Source organism: Watersipora subatra, chromosome 7 (genome assembly GCF_963576615.1).
Source record: "Watersipora subatra chromosome 7, tzWatSuba1.1, whole genome shotgun sequence".
NCBI lineage: Eukaryota > Metazoa > Bryozoa > Gymnolaemata > Cheilostomatida > Watersiporidae > Watersipora > Watersipora subatra.
Genome location: NC_088714.1, coordinates 43,996,136 through 44,018,180, shown reverse-complemented (window position 1 = coordinate 44,018,180; position 22,045 = coordinate 43,996,136). Strand labels below are relative to the sequence as shown.

At 36.2% G+C, this 22,045-nt stretch overlaps 1 protein-coding gene across 1 annotated transcript in view; it reads left to right on the top strand.

Moving 5' to 3' along the window:
- The window catches only part of LOC137400792 (telomerase reverse transcriptase-like), a 63,726-nt gene extending 42,139 nt beyond the window's left edge, over positions 1–21,587 (top strand). The window contains exons 11-21 of the mRNA XM_068087130.1: positions 4,852–4,996; positions 8,836–8,930; positions 9,936–10,044; positions 10,896–10,981; positions 11,694–11,904; positions 12,138–12,317; positions 16,261–16,341; positions 16,694–16,806; positions 17,167–17,296; positions 18,404–18,503; positions 21,450–21,587. Coding sequence (XP_067943231.1) covers positions 4,852–4,996; positions 8,836–8,930; positions 9,936–10,044; positions 10,896–10,981; positions 11,694–11,904; positions 12,138–12,317; positions 16,261–16,341; positions 16,694–16,806; positions 17,167–17,296; positions 18,404–18,503; positions 21,450–21,558 — 1,359 coding nt within the window. The 3' untranslated portion in view covers positions 21,559–21,587. The remainder of the gene's footprint in view (positions 1–4,851; positions 4,997–8,835; positions 8,931–9,935; positions 10,045–10,895; positions 10,982–11,693; positions 11,905–12,137; positions 12,318–16,260; positions 16,342–16,693; positions 16,807–17,166; positions 17,297–18,403; positions 18,504–21,449) is intronic.
- Positions 21,588–22,045: the final 458 nt, after the last annotated feature.

Below are 22,045 nucleotides of genomic sequence, written 5' to 3'. Positions count from 1 at the left end.
TGGTAATAGCAGCTCTATATCGCTGTCACTGTTTTGGGTAGATGTTAAAGGCAATTCTCTCGCTACTACATGGCTGGTAAGGAAATTATCATCAGAACTCTCCTCGTGGCTTCCTATTGCAAAGTTCTGCTGGTTGGCCAAAGATTTGTGCTCGTAAAGGCGTTTTTGTTCCTTTTTTAAAACAGATATATTCTCCCCGTAAGTAGCTGCCGTCACTTCTACCTCAATTTCCAGACCTCCCTGAATGATTGGTGATCTTCTAAGAATGACATATACCACCCTTGCAGTCATTGTGCTTGCGCGTATGATGAAAAATCTCTCTTTCACACTAAAACAAATAATGAAGCGGTAGGAATGAAAAAAATAAATACTGCGTTTTACCGAAGAACCAAAGTAAAATTCAACTAATTTAGTAAATGTGAAAAACTCATTACTTACCACAAATTGTTGGTTCATCAAAAGCTTCCAAATCTATGAATATTCGTGAAAACCTCTGAACGCAGCAAAGAATTTATAGCTTAGATCGACTCATAGTTGTAAGCTAAATAGAAAACGAAACTCCGCAAATAAATTCATCCTGTAGGGTAGTTACCTTGTTTCTTAATTTGTACTTTCGTCGTCAAATTAATGGAGGGGGGAGTGTAGCTGACTGCCCTTTGTATTAAATTCATTAGTCCAGTGCAGTATGTCACCTGAAGTCTAGTGGGCTATTTTGGGCTGATTCATGCTTCCGAATCTGGCCGGTTCCGTCTGGATTGATGCTTTCAGCACTCTTTGCTTTGGGTGCCATCAATGCATCAGCAATTATATTGGTGCAATTTCTGGAGCTCGGCTTAGCGACTCTTGAAATTGGGTGGGTTTATGTCCCATTTTATTGCCTCAGCCTTGGCGTTGCCTGCGGGAATCGGTGCACCAGATGTTCAGCTCATGACAGTAACCCTTAGACCATTTTTTATAACTTTTTACATGCATGGTACATCATATAAATACACGTCAGCGACTCACCCAGATCAGTCTCTACTACTCACCAAAATGACAACGTTACAAAGTTCGCTCTTGAAAACTTTATTTATCAATTTATGAACGTGATACTTTTATTATAGTAGAGACATTTCGATATACAAGCAAATTATACCTGTGGGATAAATATTTTAAATACCTTCAAGTACTAGCAAGGCTCCAATGAGAGGAGAATAGAGGTACGTTAATTTTTATTTTTTATGACATATACATCTAATCTTATTTACCTCTAGTAATATCCGCATATTCTATTTGCATATTTTATTCATACATTTTATCCACTGCTGACATCATCATAATCATATTTTACTCTTTATAATTTCTAGTTTTTCGGGATTTACTGGTCAATAAACCAATTATCTCTGTCCAAAAAGCAATCTCCAAAAACTCAATACCGGCCTCAGCTACACAAATCGCCAAATTTTAAGTTCGTGATAAGTTATTGTCGATATCGTGGGGCCGAATAAATTAGCCCTAGCTAAAAAAGACGAATAAGCATTGCGTTGCATATACTTGGGCCCAAAACATTTCTGAACAGAAGCATCGTAACTCGTCGACGTTAAAGGCTAAAATAATTAGCACACACATTGTGTATCCGATATATTAAAACGTCTCCGACCTCTATGGCGTTCTAGCTCAGTGGTAAAGCATCCAGATTAGAAACTTGTCGATGAATTCATCGTGAGTCCAAATTCATCAACATGCAGAATTTAAATATCAAGATTTTAAGATCTTTAGCCACAATGCAGACAGAAGATATTTGAGATATACTTTGAGATATATATATATATATATATATGTATACACCTCAAAGTATGCATATATATGCATCTCAAAGTATATATATATTTTTTCATTCTTTTATTACATTTATAAACTTCTTATTACTTTTTAAGTTTATAATATAAGTTTTTAAAGTTGATTGCATTATCGTTTTTATTTCAACTTGCAGTTTTAAACATAAGTTGAGTATAATATTTGTTTGAAGTTTAAACATTATTCATTTTCCTATCACTATTATTATTACTTAGTTAGTTTCCAATCTTTTTTATTATTATTAGTTTTTCATTCAACCATTTTTGGCAGACATTGTTCTAATAAAATTTCAACTACAAAATACTACCATATCCTGTCACATCTTTTTTATTAATCTCTTAAATGCATGTATTCTCAGAAGTTACACTTGGTCTAATGCCTCCAAAGAAAAGAACCTGTTCTGCATAAAATCATTTCCTCGTGATATAAAGTTTGAAAGTTACAATTGTTTGGCAAAGTTTGAAAACCTCTACAGTTGTTTTTATTTTCTCTCTTAGTTTATTTTAACTACACAAAACACTTTTCTCATGATATGTAGTTTGAAAGTTAGAATGGCAAATGTTGTTATAATATGTTGTAAATATGCTGTTAAATACAAATCAATTTTCTGTCCAAAGACTTTTACTACCCGTGCAACGCCGGGTTCTTAAATTCAAATAGAATTTAAGAACTTGCACTGACTTGAAACTTTAAATTATATGTGGAATTTTTATACGCAGTACGAAGCAAAGCATAAACTTTACATAAATTCTTTACGTTATGTGTAATTTACGTTATGGGAGGTCTACGTTATAAGAGCGTCTACTGTATATATGTGTATATGTATATTTCTGTAATATATATATGCACTATATTATAAAAAATATTTTAAAACATATGTAGAGGAGCAACAACAAAGGCAAAACAGTAAGCTCAATCAATTCTATTGGATAAAATATTCACTCTCTTCATCCACAAAACCCACAAAATTTTCATATTCAGGGTCTGCATTAAACAGCCAAGTTATTTTAATGTCCAAAATTCTCTGGTTACTTCTTATCATTGTCTGAGTCAGACTCGCCATCCAGCTGCTGGTCAACATTGATGCCGGCTTTCTAGAAATCTCTAGCAATAGAGGCTGGCTTTACCTTAGCTCATGCACTCCACCCTCATGTGGTGGCGTAACTTGCCCGCCACTGCCTGCAGTTTAAACTGAGACTCACAAGCATGTCACTTTATCGATACCATTTTACGGGGTTTCCTAAAATAACAATTAGTAGCGCACACTTTTGCTGTATAGTGCACTTAGCAGGAGTTTTCATTGTTTTACCGGGAACCTACCAAAGGCACGCAACAAATTTTAGAACTCAGTTCATACACAAAACAGAGCATACTGTATTAAAGGGCATGCAATTGATCTTTTGGAAAATTTCAGGCTTTCAAGTGCTCCTTATATGGGAAAAATACGGTACTCTTACAAACCTCGTCTCAGCGTAAGTTTTTTAGGAAACTGTGATGGATTCTAGGACGGCGTGAACCGGGCAAAGAAAAGCAAAGTACTCTCATGAAACAAGTTTTAGCAAGACCTTGACACAGGGGAATTATGTCCTCAAATATAGTTGGATTTGTAAAGTGAGACGTATTTGTGCAAAATCAGTGTTTTAGGAGGTGACAGATGCAAAAACAAAGCCGAGACCTTGTGAAAATCTTAGCGCTGATTATAGGCTAAAGAGGCATTGGTGTAAGCCTGCCTTTAGTCACAGCTACTATTTGATTGCTAAAACAAATCTTCACCCAAACGTAATATTTTATCTAATTCACAAACATTTTCAGTTACTCTGGTTCAGTTTCAGGTACACAGGCTAACTTGGCTTAATTTTTTTTATTTTCACAGTTCATTACAATTTTTACCAGATTTGGTAATTTTACTTATTAAACTGCGATGTTTTAAAGGTTGACTTGCAACAAAATTCACATTACCGTTATTTGATATGAAAAGATTCACCATGTCTTACTCTGTTGTGTTGTAGGTGCAAAATATGTGGAAAGGTGATTACAAGCTCTTAAAAGCTCAAAAACGAACAGAAAATCGCAGCCACACGAGACCGCCGTAGTTTGGATTCTCTTTTCAAAACGGTTCAAATGCGATGTAGTTGTGAAAGATGGTTTCTGTTTACACTTTCTTGCAACCGTATTCGTCGAAATATTTTCACAAATATACTTCACGCATTTAATAAAACTATGTCTATTGTTCTTACGCGTCTGTTTTATCGTCATCGTAATGCTGTCACTTTTAGCAGTGATATCTTATAACTTACCGTAAAAATTCGTTTAATTTTTTAGCCTTAGCTTGAAGGAGTACATATCATTGTCTGATAATCATGACGAGCCTGTTGGTCACTTGTGACAATCGAAAAGTGCTGCAGAAATTATTTGCGAAGTATTAGGTCACATGATCAGATTACGACTAGACGATTAGACCAAGCCGAAACAAAACTGTAAAGTAGCGAGCATCTATATTTGATACGGGGTCTTCGGTAAAACCCGAGGTGTTTGTCATAAACTAGTACTACGATAAGTTTTATATTGAGCTTTGTATTGGCCTTTCAATTCACATGAGAACATACTTGACAAAACGATAACCAAATTTTGTGGCTACGTCATCGAAATGAAGAGATTCCAATGTATGGCGGCTTTTCGTTTTCAAGCTTTTAAGAGCTTGTAATCACATTTCCACATATTTGGCACTTACAACACAACAGAGTAAGACATGGTGAATCTTTTGATACCAAATAACTGTGATGTGAATTTTGTTGCAAGTCAACCTTTAATAAATTTCTCATGTCATATTTTGGAAATTAATTTATAATACGAGATCTATGTTTGCTCAAATTTTATGTCAAATGGCAACAAAAATGATACATATATTTTGTTGCTGCTAAGACAAATGAAGGCTAAGGTAGGTTTTATTTGGACTATTTGGCAAATTATTTTGGACTATAACTTGTCACACAAGTTGTTTACTTGTGTGGTCAGAAAGGATTCTCCTGCACCCAGCGGTACCTGCTCATGGATGTCTTGGCTTGCCTCAAGCATATAAGATCACATCCTCGCACAGGATTGGCTGCTTGCACTGACATTATAAAGCACCTGCGCAGATTTGTCACATGCCAGTCTTCTGCTGAAAATAACCCAAGGTACAGTACTCTCATGTTAGCACAACAGCCTTGATATTGTGAAGGAACAATTGAATATTTCAGCTGTTTCTTTGCAATAAAAATAGCCTTCATGGTTTACTGCAGGATGTTGCTAAGGTTCTTGGGTTATGAATAGTTAATACTCTCAAAGTTAAAACAGAGCGAAACGCTTTGAATTAGAACTCATAAGCCGCAAGCCAGGTTGAAGATTTTACTACACTTAGTGACCGCTGTCTGTATAAGTTTTCTAGAAACTGCGAAGGATTCTGGGACAGTAGGAGTTACGCAAAGAAAAGCAAAATTATCTCATGATAGAAGTTCTGGCAAGACCTTGACACATGGAATTTTGTCCTCAAATATGGTTGGAATTGTACTGTGAGACACATCGGTGTTCAATGAGTATTTAGGAAATTGAAAACATGTTTTGCATAGAAAGTGCCAGAGATGAAGACACAAGTTTCTGAGGTGTTTGGTAAATTCATCGCGGGTAAACTTGCCACAAAATTAATTGACAACGGAACACTTTTTGCTGGGCTGTTTTGTCCTACTTTTCCCATCCTTTTAATGAAAGTAAGGCTCCAGAGAAAATAGTTAGGGAGGGAGAAAAAGGGTGGAAAGTTTAAAACGACTTACGGCGTCTACTTTAAAAGGTAAATGTAGGCTAAAGTTAAAATAACCATAAAAGATGTGTAGAACTTAATAGTAGATGGACTAAAGATGTGATAATATCGAAGTGTGACAGTATTCCATGGTCTGCTACAATTAGCCACCTGCAATTTACCATAGACCGATTTCTTGCTAGTCTAAAAACATGGCAAATATATTTTCAAGCTCAATCATGTATCGGATATAGAATGCTTTTCTTAGAGATTCTCAGTGAACAATAGCTATAGGTGTCTATTTTATTGTTTGGTATTATAATGTAATTAATTATAAGTTATTTTTATATGTTATATTTGTGTATTGTTTATGCTTTCTTACTCTTTCCTTGTTTGTTGGAAAACTGGTTTGCGCTTTTCTCATTTTATGCTTTGTTGGAAAGCTTAAAAGATGATGCCATGTTGACAAACTGTCCCTTACTATTATGAATGAGAATAAAGGGGTTGTACAGGTCTAGAGGTGTCTAACAATAACGTATAATTACAGGTACCTATTTTTAGGTAATAGAAAATTTAGAGCTTTCGATAATTTATCGTCAATAAAAAGTTAAGTTGTAGAATTGGTTAAAAAAATAATATCGTCTGTAAATATGTTACATATATTACAGCCGATATGTAATACATTATTAATATATTAATTTTATACTAGTTCTCCATTCTTAGCTTGCTCTTTATTAATAGTAAAATTTTTGCACTCTTTGCAAGTAAACATGTAGCAGGTGCTTTATGATATACATATGTACTACATGACAGCTATAAGTGAAGCTGCATAACAGGTGCTTTATGATGTATACTATATGACAGCTATAGGTGAAACTGCATAACAGGTGCTTTATGATGTATACTATATGACAGTTATAGGTGAAACTGCATAACGGGTGCTTTATGATGTATGTACTATATGACAGCTATAGGTGAAACTGCGTAACAGGTGCTTTATGATGCATGTACTATATGGCAGCTATAGGTGAAGCTGCATAACAGGTGCTTTATGATGCGTGTATTATATGACAGCTATAGGTGAAGCTGCATAACAGGTGCTTTATGATGCGTGTATTATATGACAGCTATAGGTGAAGCTGCATAACAGGTGCTTTATGATGTATACTATATGACAGCTATAGGTGAAACTGCATAACAGGTGCTTTATGATGTATACTATATGACAGTTATAGGTGAAACTGCATAACGGGTGCTTTATGATGTATGTACTATATGACAGCTATAGGTGAAACTGCATAACAGGTGCATTATGATGCATGTACTATATGGCAGCTATAGGTGAAGCTGCATAACAGGTGCTTTATGATGTGTATACTATATGACAGCTATAGGTGAAGCTGCATAACAGGCGCTTTATGATGTGTATACTATATGACAGCTATAGGTGAAGCTGCATAACAGGTGCTTTATGATGTGTGTACTATATGACAGCTATAGGTGAAGCTGCATAATAACAATTTCATCCACAATACTGATGAGATTGAAGGCAAAACTGTTGACCTCGTGTTTACAAATGAAGGTATCACGACCAGAATCATTGCTAAAGATGTTTCCTTATGTTTTAGAAAAGTGGTTCTTAACTTTCTTGGATAGGCTGAATCCTGCTAGTACCATCTGTAGTATCATTGAGTCATTCATAGTTGGAAATATATATGCTATCAACGGCGATGTGCGGAATAAGCTGGACCCATGTGTTGGAAAACTAAAATACTCATTTACAACGTTGTTACTCATCGTGAATATAGTCAATAGCCATGAATTATATATTTGGTTAATCCTTATTTTATTCTTATTTCAAATATTTAAACTAAACAGCTGTAAAATGATGTTTTTGAACTATCACAGTGCATACATTTTGATTTGCTTATTTCAAGTCATCCACATGTATAGAACTTGAAATAAGCAGATGAAATTGTATGTGATGTGATCATATCTGTACAGATGATTGTCTTCATCCATTCAAAATGACATTTTGAGATTTGAGCTTACCTAATCACTCAAAACAACTTTTAGCTGTTTGGTTTACATATTTGAAATCAGGACAAAATGAGGATTAATTTAGTATGTAATTCACTATGAGTAACATAGTGAATTACATGTTAGACTTTGTTACAAATTCTCATGTTGTACATCCTTGGAATTTTAATTTTTCAACAAAGTGGTCCAGTTTATTTCACACACAATTGTAAGGGGTCGAAATATATATATGTTTGCTTGTTGAACCTCTGAACCTGGCACATTGAACCATTGGGATTATACTGAACATGGCACATTGAACCATTGGGATTATACTGAACATGGCACATTGAACCATTATACTGAACCTGGCACATTGAACCATTATACTGAACCTGGCACATTGAACCATTATACTGAACCTGGCACATTGAACCATTATACTGAACCTGGCACATTGAACCATTATACTGAACCTGGCACATTGAACCATTATACTGAACCTGGCACATTGAACCATTATACTGAACCTGGCACATTGAACCATTATACTGAACCTGGCACATTGAACCATTATAATGAACCTGGCACATTGAACCATTATACTGAACCTGGCACATTGAACCATTATACTGAACCTGGCACATTGAACCATTATACTGAACCTGGCACATTGAACCATTATACTGAACCTGGCACATTGAACCATTATACTGAACCTGGCACATTGAACCATTGGGATTATACTGAACCTGGCACATTGAACCATTATACTGAACCTGGCACATTGAACCATTATACTGAACCTGGCACATTGAACCATTATACTGAACCTGGCACATTGAACCATTGGGATTATACTGAGCCTGGCACATTGAACCATTATACTGAACCTGGCACATTGAACCATTATACTGAACCTGGCACATTGAACCATTGGGATTATACTGAACCTGGCACATTGAACCATTATACTGAATTACTGGGATTATACTGAACCTGGCACATTGAACCATTATACTGAATTACTGGGATTATACTGAACATGAGTTGAGTTAGATTTTACTTCTTGTATTCTACAATGCATTATGGGTCAAATTTAGAGTTGTAAACCATGAGGAGCGCAGGCTGCGCAATACCATGCCAAATCAATTCATAAAAAAGAGTCTTGACTAGGTTATTTTGTCCTAAATTACTTAACTTTTGCAGATATTACTTTGTGAAGGCCGACATTACAAGGTGCTACGATTCAATCGACAGGAAACAGCTTCTGGACATTCTACGATCTCGTATAGATGAGGTAATCACATTGCTCAGCTTACAACTTTATCACATACAGTGGAACATTGGTGCTCAACCATAATCTATTCGGATTTAGTGGTAAAAACTGGTTTGTACGAAAACTGAAACCCATTTTCCTATAACAAACAATGGAAACCTAAGAAAAATGCCTAAAATAATGAGGCTCATGATTTAGGTCTAAAGCTACATAAAAAGGCAAAAAACCGGCAACAAATACTTGAATGAACAGTGTATGTCTGCTAATGATCTGAGTTGAATATACTCCAAATGGTCGAGAAGGGTCAAGGAGTGCCTTCAGCTCAACTTGGCTCTTTTTGTTCTTACTGGGCGTTTTCCAACTCAATCCGGCTAATTCATTCATTGCGTTTTCTTCTCAAATTTTTTGGTTGGATACCGAATAGTTCGAGTAAGGAGGTTGAGCTCCTAGGTTTAGCTATATTCATGTTTCTTGCAGTGAGACTAGGGCATGACTGTCTGGGTTCATTAAATATCATGGATTCCGTTACATCATAGTATGGTAAATTTATTTGTTAGTCCTGTTATATTTTATTAACCTGATAATAAATATGGTTAGATGGATGTTTAGCTGTACAAGGCTAGGGATAGGTTGGTTTTTGTGATATCAAATTGGGTCATATTTAATATCTGAATGTCTTTCCGACAGGCAAACAGTCAGGAAGACTGCATACTTGATTTCAGGATTTCAATCAGGATTTGCATATTAGTTATTAAGTGAACATATTGCATCCCAATCGCCACACAGTATGACTTGTCACTGCTTGTTTCTACGGCCCCAGGTAGAGAATGAGTTAGAACAGTGCTCTGTAAGCTTGTAGTTGTCCGCTCTCGGATATAGCATTTATTTATCAGCTGTACCTATCAGCAGATATTAGGAAAAGTATTGGAACTCAAATTTGTACTTTGTAAATATTCATTGAATAAATCTCATGGCCAGACATGAACATTATAAAATTATTGTTAGAAATTAATGGGTTCCTTGTAGATGGATGTTGAGAGGTTTGTGTGCTGGAGGTTAGGTGTGATGGTGTCAGGCCACGAACTGCCTACTCTTACTTATATTGATCACGTAGATACAGACTTCCATTCCCAGAGTGAGTAATCACTGCATTGTTCATAGCCTTCAATCGGTCTGAGAGACCCGACTAAATGTCAGACTGTTTATTAGGGATTCCTTATGACGGAGCGTCATTACATTATGACGGAGCGTCATTACATTATGACGGAGCGTCATTACATTATGACGGAGCGTCATTACATTATGACGGAGCGTCATTACATTATGACGGAGCGTCATTACATTATGACGGAGCGTCATTACATTATGACGGAGCGTCATTACATTATGACGGAGCGTCATTACATTATGACGGAGCGTCATTACATTATGACGGAGCGTCATTACATTATGACGGAGCGTCATTACATTATGACGGAGCGTCATTACATTATGACGGAGCGTCATTACGTTATTAAAGATGGAGTTCAAAGTTTTAGTAGATGTTAGTGATTATGACGTTTATAGTTGCTAAGAGACCGACAGAATAGAGACCCGTAACGCTGTAGCTTGAACGCAATGGCCGATATCAACTATAACAATGATAGCAACTAAGCGTTTGAACTGCGATCGAGTTTTGCCGATTTTTATCTTGAAACATCCTGGCAGTCAAATCACCTCAAATATCAAAAACAATCACAAATAATAAAGAATGCTGATAGTTTTCTAATAAAATCTACTAGAATTTTGTGTAAGTTCTATTTTAATATGCACCAACAAGCAAGCAGAACCCATCTAACGATTGGAATGGTGATTTGATGTGAATTAAGCTGAATTTGGGAGAACTCGTTGTTGTCATTCTCTCTGTAGGTTCGATTGCTGTCATTCTCTTTGCAGTTTTCAATATCTGTTTTTTTTTAGTTGTAATTTCTTCCCTTCTCTCTGCAGGTTCCAGTACTGCATCTTTGGTGCCAAATGCTTGCAAGGATTATCTTAGACAAAAAGGCATCAGCTCTGCTTTATTTGTCACCCAGGTAATGTTTCACCTTCACTCTTCCATCTCAGCAATGTGTGACCGACATGTTTGTACACGTCTGGGGTCAGCTATGGTTTGCTGCCTTTGTTGAGTTGTGGTAAACCAGTTTATTTCTCTGACGTAGTCAATACATTTGGTTAATGTTTTGACACATGATGTTCTCACATGAATTGAAAGGCCAATAAAAGGCTCAATATAAAACTTGTCTTGCTGTAGCACTAGTTTATGACAAATACTTAAGGTGTTACTGAAGAGCCTGTATCAAATATAGATGCTCGCTACTTCAAAGTTTTGTTTCCGCTTAGTCTAATTGTCCTGTAATCTAAGCCGAAATAAAACTGTGTCATTTTGTAGAGTCAGAGTTTGAGTCGGTTCAGCATAAATTCTTCACAAAAACGTAGAAAGATTAGAAGTTTTTCCAACTCTCTCGGTGGAAACACAACTTCAACAAATCGCCTTAGTGTAAACCTACATTTATTCTTGCAAAACATGATACTTGTGGTCAGACTTCTGTCAATAGGTCAATAATAAATTTTTTTCATTTTATACTCTACTTCTCTGTCCTTCTTTCTCTTTGAGTCTCTCTCTTTGCTCGCATTTTCTATCTTCTCACTCAGTGAATAAATTGAATTCAAATTTCCCTGTTATTAAAATAAAGTAGTTTTGGCCATACACTATTTAGATGATTATCATCTGATACTTGTTGCTAGGCGAAACAGGAACTGACACCACAACACATATTGGAGGTTGTTGAGGAGCATCTAGATAGCCTGCTGATCGATGTAGAACTACAAGGTGTGACGAGTCGCTATAAGATGGCCCGAGGGATTCCGCAGGGCTCCATATTGTCGTCAGTCTTGTGTGATATTTACTATGGAGCTATGGAATGGGCATATCTGAGCCCTGAGCTTCAAGGAGATGGTAAAGTCAGCATAATGCTGTCTGACAACTCAGGGGCTGGACATGTAGCTGATTGCTTATCTATTTGTGACAGTTTACACTTACACTATCCTGATATAAGCTATCGCTGTATCCTGATATAAGCTATCACTGTATCCTGATATAAGCTATCATTGTATTCTGATATAAGCTATCACTGTATTCTGATATAAGCTATCATTCCATGGACTATTATTGCTGTCTCTTTAATACAGACAGTCTTCTCCTTCGCCATGTTGACGATTATCTTCTCCTGACGCGCTCTGAACCCAGTGCTCAACAGTTCCTCACAACTCTTCTGTCTCGTGAGGTACAGCAAGACTTTTCCTGTCTGGTTAAGAAGGAGAAAACATGCACCAATCTCAGGCACTCAATAGATGGAGTCCAATGTTGGTGTAGGTTTTTCTACATTGCCTAAGACATTGTTAGAAGGATAGGTAAATCATCAATTGCCAAGCATTGCCCGCTTGGAGGTGCAGCAAGGACAGAAATTTTGGCATTTTGCAAATAGTTGCGTAATTGGCTCTAAAATTTAATAAAATTTTTTGGAGTTAGTGGTTTCTATTTGTGCTTCAGTTTATGTACAGTTATGGTGCGGTCTGGGTTGACATGCTGCCCAAACTGGGTGTCTAATCCTTATAGGATTTCAGCTATCATGTTTTACCTGGAAAGGTTTCAACTTCAAATTTGAGCTTTGAAGTAATACATGCCAATGCTATACCAGTCAGCCAACTTTATGATACTTGGTTGTCAGAAGTGAGGTTAATTTCTTTAAATTTATCTTGGTTTTCATATTGCTGGGGTGTTTCTTTAAACCAGTGGTTTTTAACCTGGGTCCTATTGAACCGTATAGGTTCAGTGAGTTTGTTTGAGGTCTCAGGGTTTGTTAGAGGTCTCTCAAAGGCAACAGCAAAAGTCACACTGATTTGCAAGGTCATGTCTTTATGGAAAGATATGTAATTTGTTGTGAGTTCGTGCATTGTATTAGTTTTGTTCTTCGAACACAGTAATGTTAATACGCAGTTTATTTTGTGCCCCAGTAAAACAAAGAATCCGTAAAGCAGAAGACTTGATCTTAAAACCTGTCGTTCACCAGTCTATCTTACTAACTAAACTACACAGGCTTGATTTGCTAGGCAATATCTATTAACATATATTTCTCAATATAGGCGATGTATTTCTCGTAGGTGTGTCATTCCAGCTATAGCTATTAAAATCTTGGAATTATAATTCCATGTTCTATTGGTTTGGAACTCGCAATGAATGCATCTGCGAGTTGTTTATCCGGGTGCTCTACCACTGAGCTACAACGGCATACTGGTCAAAGATGTTATCATATCCCGTATAGCGTATGACCCCCTAATTATTTTAGCATTGCGCCCACGCGTTACTATGCCCCTGTTAAGAAATATTTTTCGTATGCCTGGAGTCGAGGCCAATTCTTCTCACGCGGACAATTATATTATCTCCACGAGAAGAGCCCCGACAGTCTCTCACCGTTCGGTCAAACAAAGACAGTACGGCATCTCATTTTTATTTATGTACCAGTGTCGAAAGGTGCCAGTATTGTCGTATTCAAAGTTTTGATGGATAGCTTCTGCTGGAACAGTAACCTTTTTTATACATACACACTTCTATGTACTCTTTGTTATTATTAATTCAACCTATTCAGGTTTTTTATTTTATTTTTTCAGTTCGTATTAATCGTATCATTACCGAATCATCTTTTATTGTAGTAGTAGCGAAACCAACTTAATTTAGCTATTACTTGCTAATTATTTCACATTTACACCCAAACCCTTTTATGGTTGTTTTATTTTTTTTAATTTATTTGACCTGCACAAAACATTTTCCTCATGATATGAAGTTTGAAAGTTACAGCTGTTTGACAAAGTTTGAAAACCTTTACAGTTGTTTTTAATTTCACTTAAACTATTTCAGCTACACAAAACACTTTTCTCATTATATGTAGTTTGAAAGTTAGAATGGGAAATGTTGTTATATGTTAAATACAAATCAATTTTCTGTCCAACGACTTTTTTATTACCCAGGAAACGCTGGGTAGTAAAGCTATTATGCTAGTATGGGTGCAAATAGGCTACCGCTTTCAATCATGACGCAAATTGACGGTGTAATGTCATGAGAAATGGTAGCTCTTATTAATAAGCTTACTCAAATTATCCATTGGCAATGTGGCAGGCTAATAGCAAGTAGCAGGAAAATACATTACTCCTCATTGTTTATAAGCTGATTTTAATACCCGGACAACGCCGGGTAGCACAGCTAGTTTTTTAAGAAAGAAGGGTTCGGTGAAAGTTTATATGAAACTGGTCGGGTTCAGTATGGCCAACAACGTTAAGAACTATCGATTTAAATCAATATTTGACTAACATAACTAACTCACTTTAACATCCCCCTGGTAAAAATCATCAAAATTTTATATATGTACTCTACATATTAAAAATTAGCAACAAAATAGTATGTTAACCTTACTATTTACAGCTACCTACAGTAACTTTAGTGTATTGAGTGGATATGATCTGCAATAAAATGTAACATTACAGTGTACAACATGTATGTGCAGTAGCGGCAGTATGTACCGTAAGGAGTTTTTACTTTCGAGGCAGACGTATAACATAAATTATGAATTTAACCTAAATGAATTTAGCTTACTAAACACACACTCAAAGCTAAGTTCTAGTATGTATTTTCAACTATTTTACTGAATGTCAACATTTTCATCGCTAAAATTTTATCACCTATCGATTTCCTGTTTTGTTTTTACTATAACTTTTAGCCGACTTCATTAAATTTTTTTTCAACTCTTTTGACCATTCAATGGCCATCAAAAAACAAATTAAATTTTATTACTGTACCTTGGGAGTTACGTGACTTGAGGTGGTACATGTAGTGGGTAGAACAAAGAGTGCACAACAAACGTATCAATGCTAATTATGTTAGTATACATTTGAAAATAAATTTAAATACGTAATAAAGTGAATTTTTGTTAGCAAGCTGAGGGAAGTTGTCTGATCCCTGACCTTCTGTTCGAAGCGACGGCAACTTCAACTTTGCTACTGGTTTTAAAGGATAAATATTGCCACTTTTCACACGAGAAATGCCAAACTGAAAGAAATCGTATCTCTTTCAGGTGTTATGAGAAGATGTTTGGCAAACAGCTTATTTGCATTTTTGTTATTTCGACATAATAAGCACACCGACTGCGAAATTTGAAATGCTCGTGAAATTTTTGTTGAATTTGTTTGGCGAAATAGGAATTCATATGGCGAGGACGAAAAACCATTGTATTTGAGGTTGTAAAGTGAAAAATTCGTATTACATGGACATGGTCACCCGAGGGGGCGCACTGTATTTTTAAAAACAACCAAGTCAGTCATTTTTCCATCTTTCTCAGTAGATACTAGTTACCTGTATATAACTAACAATCTCTTTTCAATAGGCTATTTATTTCATCATAGGGAGCTATGTTTTAACTGATTCACAGTATCAAACATGTAAAACTTCATTGAAAACTCACCTTAAATAGCTATTCCATTTGGGATATTTTTACTGATATAACGTGTCAATAAATAGTAAAACAATTTACCAAACAACTTCCAGAATATTCGAACAACTTTCTGACATAATGCTCTCCGCCAAACTTGGAGGAAAATGTTATTCATTTTTGTAATGTCAGAACCTAAGTTCAGCTGCCACAGGATCAGGAAATACATAAAATTTAACAGGTTTCTTCATCATTGGCATCCAAAAAACATCAGATGAGAGTGAAAAAGCAATCAACAATCTTATAAATACTATGCGCTGTTACCATTGATCTTCAAGGTCTTTTAAATGTAAGGGCTGTCGGTATCGTGAGGGAGTCAACAACTGCTGACTATAATGCTAAGGGGATTGTCAGTGTTAATGACAGCCTAACTTATCATCGGAAATCTCAACGGGTGGTGCTTTGCGCAGCCCTTCTAATCCTCAAGTATTTTATTGTTACTAAGACTCCCGGAAAGAACTCCATTAATAATATTCAAAAACTTCAGCAGCATTTGAAGAGATGTTTTTTCCTTTGTAATACATATCAACTTCTTTACTATCTTATTTTTTTAATTAGTTACCAACTGAACTACCTGAAGATAATCATATTTGTATTCAATGCCAAAACTAGCTATATTTATGGAAATAAGTGGGAAGAGTTTTGGTTGGTGGAGCCTGTGGTTTTATGATGCTGCAATCGTGATACCGATGTCTGTTACACTTTTTTACTGTCCACCTAATTTGAATAGCTCTGCTGCCATTTAATAGTGATGGTAGTTGGTTGTCTTTTAGATGAGAGGAATATCCAGTGGTGCCAGTACGTGATAGACCTGCATCGATGCTGTGTAACTCTACCACAATATTCTATCAAGGGTACGCTCAATTCATCCTCCATCTATTGTTTTAGAAGTTAGGAGGAAAGGCTACCTTGGTTGCTCTACATTGTAAATATTTGTTATATCTTTAAAATAGCTTGGCTAGTATGTACATATGTACGTACATATGTATGTATGCATGTACATATAACGTTTTGTTCGCATTAGTGTTCATCAACAAAATGATTTTTTTCGTTACATGCCAAAACAAAAATGGGAAGACAGTAATCAAGAATCTCTATTCTTATCCATGAAAAGCTGTTAAGGAGCTTTCGTGTCACTCATTCAACCAGCTAGGCTGGTGCTTACTCGGAAGAGTACCTGCACATACCTGTCATGCCTCGTTACAGATATAAGAAACGGCATCTCATTCAAAGGATCAGCCAAGCCTGTTGCCCACATTCAGGCACTTCTGCTTAAACATGTCTCTGTCTTTGCCAATCCCATCTACCTTGACTATGTGGTGCGTTTCATTTAAGAAATAGACATACTAGTGAGTCATTATGCATTTTCAAGGCCGATATCATGAATCGCTTTGAGAAAATGTTTCTTTATTGTTTTGCTAGTCACGCACATTGAAATAGGTCAGTGACTGCGAGATTGGTTAGCATTGGAAGTAGGTCAATCCACCTTACCGGCCATTTGCCTCACGTGTGTTTACCATGATCGTTTCTCACTAAACTTGGTCAATACTCCCTCTAATAAAAACCCTAGCAAAGCGTTGATAGAGTTCTTATACCAAGTACTCAAGCTCAATATACGTAAGTTGTAGTTATCACTTCTCATTGTTCAGGTATAGATCATTCTCTTCTTTCCCTTTTAGATAAATGATTCCGACACTGTATTAGCCAATATTTCACAAATATTTCACTCTTGCGCTGTCAAATTTTGCTACCTCCAGTCTCATTTGCTGTCTGGATGGGGTGTCACGAGGAATCTCAAACTTTGGCTCGGTGAGTGTGAAACTATGCCATAGATTGGAATCCCTTTTCAAAACGGCTCAAATGGGACGTAGTTGAACACAATGTGCTTCTGTTTACACTTTCATGCAACCTCATTCGTCAAAAGATTTTCACAAATATGCTTCACTCATTCAATAAAACCATGTCTAGTGTCCTTACGCATCTATTTCATCATCATCGTAATGCTGTCACTTTGAGCACTGATATCTCAAAACCTGCCATAAAAGTTCGTTTAATTTTTTAACATTTGCTCGAAGGATTGCATATATCATTCTCTGATAAACATGAAGAGCCTATTGGTCTTGATAGTCGAAAAATGCTGCAGAACTTTTTTGCACCATTTGGCAGGAAGTATGGGTCACATGATCAGATTATGACAAGATGATTAGACCAGGCTGAAACAAAGCTGTAAAGTAGCGAGCATCCATATTTGCTATATAAACTATTGCTACGAGACGTTTTATATTGAGATGCTGCAATTAACTGTTCGTTCTTTAGCTTTTAAGAGCTTGTAATCACATTTCCACATATTTTGCACCTACAGCACAGCAGAGTAAGACATGATAAAACTTTTGATACAAAATAATTGTAATGTAAACTTTGTTGCAAGTAAACCTTTAATGCTATATTTAGTTGTTTTTCCAGTTTTTGAATGAATTAAACAAAATGAAATGAATCTATAAGACTTTTAGCTTCAATTATTATAAAAAAATACTTGCTGTTGGCAACATTCAATGATTTCAAATGTTAAGTAAATATAACAGGTTAACTTTGTGTGTCAAAGGTTTTCTGAATAATCTCTGATCTATATTTTTAAAATTTATTTCAATTTTTTAATAATCTCTGATTCTTACAATTTTGTGCCAAGTTGGTCTTTACCTTAGCTACAAGGCCAATAATAGTAAGATTGGATGGCTATTGCAATAGTCCCTGATAGATTTGTTCATTCGCCCTCAGGCTTTCTTTCAAGTACATGAGTGCTTGTTATTACCTGTTCTGTATACTGCTCCTGACTCTCATACAGTTATTAAAAAGATGCATTGGCTATCGTAGAGCAGACAACTCTCAACACTACTTTGTGAGCTCTCCTTTTTGTAGACATTATTTATAAGATAAGCAGAAAGCTTTACAAGATTGTGTGCAATCACTCCAAGAGAGCTGGAGATGTCCTAAGGCTAAGGCAGCATACAGTTCATAGGTGAGTGTAATAATAAGCGATGTCCTAAGGCTAAGGCAGCATACAGTTCATAGGTGAGTGTAATAACAGAAGATGTCCTGAGCCTAAGGCAGCATACAGTTCATAGGTGAGTGTAATGACAGGCGATGTCCTGAGGCTAAAGCAGCATACAGTTCATAGATGAATGTAATAACAGGCGATGTCCTGAGGCTAAGGCAGCACACATGTCATAGATTATTGTAATAACAGGCTGTCCTGAGGCTAAGGCAGCATACAGTTCATAGATGAATGTAATAACAGGCGATGTCCTGAACCTAAGGCAGCATGCAGTTCATAGGTGAGTGTAATAACAGGAGATATCCTGAGGCTAGGACCGCATACAGTTCATAGGTGAGTGTAATAACAGGCGATGTCCTGAGGCTAAGGCAGCATACAGTTCATAGGTGAGTGTAATAACAGGCAATGCCCTGAGGCTAAGACAGCACACAGCTCATAGGTGAGTGTAGTAACAGGCGATGTCCAGAGAATAAGGCAGCATGCAGTTCATAGGTGAGTGTAATAACAGGAGATATCCTGAGGCTAGGGTCGCATACAGTTCATAGATGAGTATAATAACAGTCAATGTTGTGAGGCTAAGGTAGCACACAGTTCATAGATGAGTGTAATAACAGGCAATGTCCTGAGGCTAAAGCAGCATACAGTTCAGTGAGTGAGTATAGTTACTGGAGATGGTATTTCTTGTTGGCGATTTAAACATTACGCTTTCAGTTTCAAGCACTGAGCATTTTACTAACTTTGTCATTCTGAAAACCTTTTTGACAAACTAAAAACAATAATTGATCAAGGCATCTGTTCAACTTTCAATTATGTAATCGCTTTAAATGTACAGATGAAAATTATTTTTTAATTTGCTACTTTCACTATTATACTTCACTCTCTGCTAGAAACTCATGATTCTAAAAAACAGAAAGAGGGGAACACAAACAGAGTTATCTTTATGCATGGAATGCCTTCAAATGTTTACATACCGCACTTTTGAATGAATTGATTTTATCATCAGAATGAACATATAATAACAAAGAGTTTAACACATTGTATCTTAAAGCATCATAATGATATAGCTGTAGGTGTCTATTACGAAATATATAACAGTGATGACATTTATTGAAACCTTCATCAGTACAAGGAGGAACCAAAAGGTGCAAAAAAATTGACCTGATGCACAGAAACCGATGTGAAACAGCGTACAAGCTCTGTAAGAGTGAGAATTTGTGATGTCTTTTAGGGTAGTTTCTGTTCGAATTCAATAAACTTGAACATACCGTAAAACCTTTAATTGAACGCCACTTCGATTTGAAGGCCACCTCTAATTGACCGTCATCCTGAGGGAAGGGTTGAAAAATAAAGCGCCACTCTCCAAATTAACGCCACCTCTATTTGACCGCCACTGACATTACATGATCTTTACGAGCCCATAATGCTAACCGACCAGTAGAAAAGTGTTCACAAAATCGTATTAATAATGAATCATTTATATCAATAACAATTGATTATTTCGTTGTCCAATTCCAAAGATTGTCGTTTTTTATGTTAAAACTTTGAAAGCAACACCATAGCAATGATCAATAACGACCTCAGGCTAGTAGTAGTTCTCTGTTTAGCGCGGAAAAACTGTTTAACGTTTAAAAAATGGCATAAATTTACAGCGGTAGATGAACTTTCAAAGCAATGCTATAGAACTAATTACTCTCTCAGGCTAATAGTGGTTTCTTGTTTAACGCCATCCAGAAACTTCGACAGACATGTACATCTATGAAAAACGGCTAAACTTACAACGGTAGATGGGATTTTGAAAGCGATGCCACAGAAATAACTACTAACTGTCTCAGACTTATAGTAGTTCCTTGTTTAACGCAGTTCTAATACTTCAAAGGATATGCGTATAAAAACCGGTTAGCAAGTTTTGGATCAAAGGTTACATTTACTGAGCTTACTTTTATTTATGCAGCAGCTAAAAAATTTTGCTTTGCCAAAAATTGTTTGAACGCTAATATCGACTAGTTCAGCAGTGCGGAAAAAGAGTTTAGGTCAGAATATATTGTGAAAGGTATTGGACAATTAGAAGATGTTCCTCCCATCAAAAGCAACAATCAGAATGCAGCTATCCGAGCAAACAATGGAAATATGTTGGCTTTCAAAAAACGTTAATTTTTGTTTCTGCATGTACTATAAGTATGATTCGTTTATGTCACTTGTTCATGAATATATATTTGTATCATTTGATAGATTATTATTGTGCAGACTTATATATAGACTTAAGACTTACAAATATGCAGATTTATAGCATCCTTACGGCTATCTTATCGCGGCTTACAATGGATCGATGCTCATAGCTCCACTTCTATTGCACATAAAAAGCTAGTTTTTGCTGCAAACTGTAGCAAACATATTAATGAGTGCAATGAGCTTTATGGAACATTGTTAAATATAGATATAAAATAAAAATGTGTTTTCAAATTTAGAATGAAATAAAAATTGGGACTGCCAACAAATTGCAAAGGACACAGGCTATAATATCATCGCAGATCAATTACAAGCAATAGATATCAACTGGTGGAGAAATTTCTCGGTTTCTTGATGCACATTTATTAAGAGATCTATGACAAGTTAGAGGTAAGTTAAAAGATTTGCTGCATCCAAAAGGTTTAATATCACTCCACCGGAAAATAAGAGCAAAAACAGGCGGCATTCACTTTACCCTTATTAGGGCTAAATTTATTTTCCTAAAATTCTGACAGCCATTTGAAAAATAAACCGCCAGCCTCCAATTGACCGCCACTATAGAGGAGAGGTTGAAAAATAGAGCGCCATGGCAATCAATTAGAGATTGTACGGCATTTGCTTTGCTCAACATAAATGTTTGAAGGTTCCCAGCTGAGAATATGAGTCGTATATTTCGCTTTGTAGGCTGTGCCTCGAGCAGTTTGCCCTCCAGTGTGGCAGTTGGATAAATCTCAGGGCCCTGACAAAGCTGATGATGTGTCATGTTTGCTCGCTGCAGAAGAACGCTGACTGACTGAATGCCCTCCTATCTTTGTATTTCGTTGCAGTTTTTGGATTTTAAGATATTATTTTTATCATAAATATAACCTATTTCGACCAATATTGTGTCCTACATTGTGACCTATATTGAACTTACTATGGTTGAAGGCAGTGCTTTAAAACAGCAGGTGTACTCTGTCTACAATCTAGACATCCATATATCGCTGTCACTCATACAGTAGTCCGATAGATTTAATTTGGTATCGATCGGAAGATAAAAAATCTTACTATTTTGCTCTGGGACTAAGTCTCACAAGTATAAACAAAATGTTGCTTGTTGTAAGTCAGTTGTTAGCTGGCAACCGAAATAGGTATGTACTTTGTAATGGGCTGGAATCAACTTCCCATCTCTGCTATCCATAAAAAATAAATATCGGAGCGTCAACAATCCTAAAAATAAACCATGTCTCAATCAGATAGCAAAAAAGACAGGAAAACAGTCACAAAGATCATAAGAGTGT